Source organism: Carassius auratus, chromosome 23 (assembly GCF_003368295.1).
Source record: "Carassius auratus strain Wakin chromosome 23, ASM336829v1, whole genome shotgun sequence".
Classification (NCBI taxonomy): Eukaryota; Metazoa; Chordata; class Actinopteri; order Cypriniformes; family Cyprinidae; genus Carassius; species Carassius auratus.
In genome coordinates this window covers 12,984,415-12,990,384 of record NC_039265.1, presented here as the reverse complement: position 1 = coordinate 12,990,384, position 5,970 = coordinate 12,984,415, and the positions used below count along the sequence as shown (strand labels likewise).

Below are 5,970 nucleotides of genomic sequence, written 5' to 3'. Positions count from 1 at the left end.
TCTGTAATGGAGTCTAATGGGTTTTGAGATGCTCCATATGAATCATGTTTTCATATTTCTGGGTTTGTTCTGGGTTCATTCTAATTTCACTATAAAGATGTTCAAGGTGATATCTCCAGGTGTTCGTGATGTTTTCATGCAGGTGATTCCGGTTCTCCCAGAAACTGTCAGAGTTCACAGATTCTTCAGTAGTTTTGGGTTGATTTGGGGTGTACTGTTCTCTGTTTTTTCTGAGTGTATTTTATATTGTTTAATGTCATCACAATATTGATGGTGTAAATCTTGTTTGCTTGTCTGTGTTTTTGATGTGACAGTTGTCTTAATTGTTTCCTCAGAGTTTTACAGCCCAAATCAAACCATTTTTCATTTCCTTGTGTTGTTTGATGGATTCTCTTGGAGAATGTGAGGTTAGATAAATTTGCCAAATATTTAAATATATAACTGATGTTCTCCACAGCCACATCTCGATTGTGAGGATACATTCTGTCTGGATGATGGTCTGGAGACACACTTTTGGATGAACAACTGCTGTCACACATTGTTCTGTGCTGTTTTGTGCCCTTCTGTAATTCTCTCTAATCCTGTGCAACTTACTGTGCTGTGTGGGTGTGTGTGTGTGTGTGTGTGTGTGTGTATTTGTTCTCTCTCTCTCTCTCACTCTGTGCGTGTGTGTTTCTCTCTCTCTCTCTCTGTGTGTGTGTGTGTGTGTGTGTATATTTGCTCTCTCTCTCTCTCTCTCACTCTGTGTGTGTGTGTGTGTCTGAAAAGATGTTATGTATATATATATATATATAATTACACACACACACACACACACACACACACACACACACACACACAAATTACACACACAAACACACAATTGATAAATTAATTGAGATTTATTTGATTCTGCTCACTTGTAAACAGGACCTCGCGAAAGTTTATTTTTATTTTTGGACCTAACGAAAGCATCAGGCTTATTTGTCAGATAAACATATATTTGTATGTCAGTATTTTATTATTCTTTTAACTCGATTCATTTGCGCGTCAGAATCCTAAAGCGCGCTCGTGTTTCAGCTCTGACGGACCAATGGGAGGCGGTCCTGCCCGCGGTGGGCGGGGCTTGCAGCAGAGCTCAGTCCCGAGGCAAAGTTCGCTTCGACGAAAACTCCGCGTCCGTTGAGAAAGTTTCTTTAAATGTTTTTCTTGAGGTTATTTTTCTCACTTTAGGTTTTAGGACGAGCGGAATATAAACGACTCTGAACGGAAAAAGCACGCGCTGCTGGGATTAGAGCATCTTTATTGATCCGGATCGGATTCGGTTTGGACTGAAGATCTAGACTGGAGACGGTGTTTCTTAATTTATTTGAAACTGGAATGGGCAGAGATCAACCTTAGTTGAGAACAAGTCGGATTTCGGGAGTTTTTTTTGCATAATTAATAATAATAGTCGGTGTTCAGAGGCTGATGTCGGATTGGTGAGGTTTGAGAGACTGGATCTGAATCAGATCCCAGCAGGATTAGAGATGGATCATTCCTGGATTAGTCCTGTGTTCTGGATCTGGTTCTGGATCTGGATCTGGACTGGGTTCTCCTCAGCAGAGGAAGGTACGATCAACAGTCATTATTATATTATTATTAATTCATTCTGTTTATACGGGAGCTAGTTTGAAGAAACGGTTTCAATACGATTCTGTTTTAATGTAAACATTATTAATAACGGACATTGACAAACTCGCTTTTGTTGAAAGATTGGATTCACTTTGAGTAACTTGTGATTTCTCTCTGAATTTATTTTTGGGATGAGAAGTAGATTTGGTGCTGTGAATATATCAGTTCATTTTAAAACTTCAGTGTTTCAATAAACAACCTCTTTTTCTCGCAATGATCTCATACAAGAACCATTTCTGGTTCCCAAAGAACCTTCCAGTCATTAGTTCCTAAAAGAACAATTCCCCACATTTTAACGACCCTTTTCCATCATAAAGATCCTTGTGCGCAATGGAAAGATTTGAGAGATGTTCTAGAATCAGCAAGCCACTATAGAAATAAATGTTTTAAGGTTGGTTCTAGGTTCTTCAGGTCAGTGTTTTGTCTTCAAGGTTCTTCAAAACAGCAAACACATGTGTGTTTCTGCAGAACCAGAGATTCCAGAGTTCTGAGAGGAACACGCAGAGATTCTCCAGTCTCTCTAACTATCTGTTGAACATCACTGTGTGTGTGTGTGTGTGTGTGTGTGTGTGTGTGTGTGTGAGAGAGAGAGAGAGAGAGAGTGTGTGTGTGTGTGTGTGTGTGTGAGAGAGAGAGAGTGTGTGTGTGTGTGTGAGAGAGAGATTTGATTTTCACAATCAATTTATTATAAAATTTTTAATATAACACTTTACACACACTTGGAGAAAAAAAAAAAAAAAAAAAAACAATTATATATATATTACATTAAATCTCTTGCAAAGACAATTTCTTCATTTTCAACTGAAACCAGAGCATAATTACAACACCACTGAGTTTCAAAACCCTTTAACGTACTCATCAATTTATGAAAATTAAAATCAATAAGTATTCTTGATTTTACCATATTTTTAAAAACTAAAACAACATCTTGTCCTGACTTCTCTTCAATCTTATTTCTCCTAGTGATATAAACAGCATATTTTGCTTGTCCCACAATAAAATTGATGACTTGACATTTGAACTTTTGTTTTGAATTGTAAAAAAAACCCAAAATATAATTTTGTTTTGAAAAACTAGTATTAAAATAATCTAAAAAAACACTTAATAAGTCAAAAAGAGGGTTTAGTCGCTTACAATACATGAAGCAATGAAAAATAGTCTCTCGTTCTGAACAAAAAGGACATTTGTCGCTTACAGTGGGGTTTAAAATAGACACAAATGCATTTACAGCAATGGCTCCATGTAAAATCCGCCACTGCAAATCACCAATATTCTTTTTTAATGGTGGTTTGTAAAGTGCTCGCCAGACAGGTTTAGTTTCAGAATTGATTCCTAATTTTTCTCTCCATACTGTATCTGTTTTAGTACTTAAATTTTGCTGATGAGTAACTTTAACAATGCATTTATATAATATTTTCCCTTCTACTGTACAAAAATCAATATAATCATTACTTCCAAAATTGAACAGGGGGCTATTAAAACAAAACTCATCTATTACAGGGAAAATTTCAAGTTCAGGAAAAAGATCTTTACTATCAGGGCTTAAAGTCCCTGCACCAAACTCTTGTAAAAGTATCTTCTCTTCATCAGTTAAAATCATAGTTATTTTTTCTAGAAATTTTTTTACAAACCGTATTGATCGAACTCCTAATAGGTTAGCTACTTTTTCAGCTCTCAGTAAATTATAACCTGATTCATTTATAATGTGTTTTAGTTTAAAAACCTTTTTATTACATAATAAATCTGTTAAACCAGGAAAATCTTCTGCCGAAGTATCAAACCTAGCTCCAAAAACAACTGGTTCTTCCAATAACCAATGAAGAGAAGTTGCTGGTTCCATCCAGCGATGTTTAAAGAAACCCCACACTTTGAACAGATTTTGATAGAAAGAAGGAATTTCATTAAAAGTCAATCTTTTATGGTCCATTAGAAACAATGTTAAATCCACTTCCATATTGCCAACTCTTCTCAAGATACTTAAGGCCAGTGGTCTCCACACCAATGAATAAGGTCCCATCATAAGTTTCTGTATATATTGGAGACGGTAAGTGGCTCTTCTACAAGCGAGATTTACAAGACCTTGACCTCCTTCCTCTTTGGGCAAAAAGAGAATGCTTTGAGGAGTCCAATGATACTTGTCCCAAAAAAAGTTCACCAGTTCTCTTTGAATATTAACAAGGAGTCCGTTTGGAGGGTCAACAGAAGCAAGTTTATGCCATAGTGAGGATGCCACAAGATTATTAATTATAAGAATACGTCCTCTATAAGATATCTGAGGCAGCAACCATTTCCACTTTTCCAATCGACCTTTTATTTTCTCTATTAAACCTTCCCAATTTTTCCTAATAAAGTTTTCATTTCCTAGATAGACACCAAGGTATTTTAAACCTCCTCTTTTCCAAATCAGTCCTCCAGGTAAAGCAGGAAGATCTCCACTCCAACTTCCCACCATTATAGCTTCACTTTTCCTCCAATTTACTTTGGCAGAGGAAACTAGTTTAAAATCATTTACAATTTTTTCTAGCTTAATAACATCTTCCTTCTCATTTACAAAAACAATAACATCATCAGCATATGCAGAAAGGTGTAAAGAATTATTACAATCAGGAAAACTCAAACCTTTTAAATGAATTCGTAGTTTTTGCAGTAAGGGTTCAATTGCCAGGGAGTACAACATACCAGACATAGGACATCCCTGCCTGACCCCCCTTTCAACTTTAAAAGGAGCACACAAACCACCATTAATTTTAAGAACACTCTCAATGTTACAGTACACAGCCTTTATCATTGATATAAACGTATCGTTAAACCCAAAAGCCTTTAAAGTACTCCATAGAAACAAATGTTCAACTCTGTCGAATGCTTTCTCTTGATCAAGAGAAATCATTCCAGAGTTAATTCCCAGGAGTTAAGAAGCATCAAAAACATCTCTTATTAAAGCAATATTATCAAAAATAGACCTGTTGGGAATACAGTAAGTCTGATCACAGTGTATCAATTTGCTTATAATTTTACTAAGTCTCATAGCTAAAGTTTTGGACAAAATTTTGTACTCTGAACATAAAAGTGAAACAGGGCGCCAATTGCTGATATACTGAAGATCCCCTTTTTTGGGTAACAGTGTAATGACTGCTCTTCTGCAGCTTAGAGGCAATAGTCCTCTTTTCAGACTGTCATTAAAAACTGTCAGCAGATCTTCTCCTATGACGGGCCATAGAGTCTTATAGAACTCAACAGGCAGCCCGTCAATTCCTGGAGATTTACCATTATCCAAGCTCATCATGGCAGTATAAAGCTCTTTCAATGACAACGTCTGTTGTAGATCATTGTTAGACTCTTCATCCACCTTTGGCAGTCCTTCAAGAAAATGATCAGCCTCTGCACCCCATTTCCTCAGTTCAGATTTATAAAGGTCAGAAAAAAAACCTACAGCACAGCAACGTATGTCAGCAGGCTCAGTTAGTTCTTGTCCTGTAGCTGAGCGTAAAGTATGGATCATTTTACTTTGACCTTTTTTAATTTCTAAATTAAAAAAGAATTTTGAGGGAGCATCCATTTGTGCCACAGTTTGAAACCGTGACCGGACTAAAGCTCCCTTTGCTTTAACTCCCAACAGGTCTACCAAAATAGATTTCTTTTCTTTCAGATCATCAATATGTTTTCTGTTGTTTTTTTTTGATGCTAATAAATCTTGTAAAACAGTAATTTCCGTCTCTAAAATCTTCATTGACTGGGCTAGGTCTCGAGTAACATTAAGAGTGTACTTTTGACAAAAATCTCTAATAAGAACTTTTCCACAATCCCACCATTGCGATAAAGATACATAAAAATGTTTTTGCTGCTTAAAAGTTTTCCAAAAAAAACTAAAATTTTCTAAGAATTTTTCATCATTCAGCAATGAAGTATTAAAAATCCAATAAGCACTTTTATACTTAACACATTTAAACAAAACACTACACAGAACTAAGCTGTGGTCAGAAAAACCCACTGGAATAATTTTACAGAACTTAAAAAGATTTCGTTGATGTTGAACACTATATATTCTGTCAAGCCTTGCTAAGGATATATAATTTTCAGTACTATGAGCCCAAGTATACTGTCTAACATCTTGATTCATATTTCTCCAAATATCACATAAATCATGTGTTTCAATTAATTGTATAAGTATTTTCTGAGAAGCAGCATGTGGTTCTATATGATTTCTATCTAACTTAGAATTTGCGGTACAATTAAAATCCCCACCTATAAATAACATATCATCTGGATTTAAGTCTTTTAAGACAGCATCCACCTTATCAAAAAACAAAACTCTTTCTA

The 5,970-nt window shown here is 35.7% G+C and overlaps 1 protein-coding gene across 1 annotated transcript in view; it reads left to right on the top strand.

Annotated features, from left to right (window-relative positions):
* The first annotated feature begins 1,105 nt into the window (after positions 1–1,105).
* ephb4b (eph receptor B4b) overlaps positions 1,106–5,970 on the top strand; it is a 45,884-nt gene continuing 41,019 nt past the window's right edge. The window contains exon 1 of the mRNA XM_026199847.1: positions 1,106–1,590. Coding sequence (XP_026055632.1) covers positions 1,509–1,590 — 82 coding nt within the window. The 5' untranslated portion in view covers positions 1,106–1,508. The remainder of the gene's footprint in view (positions 1,591–5,970) is intronic.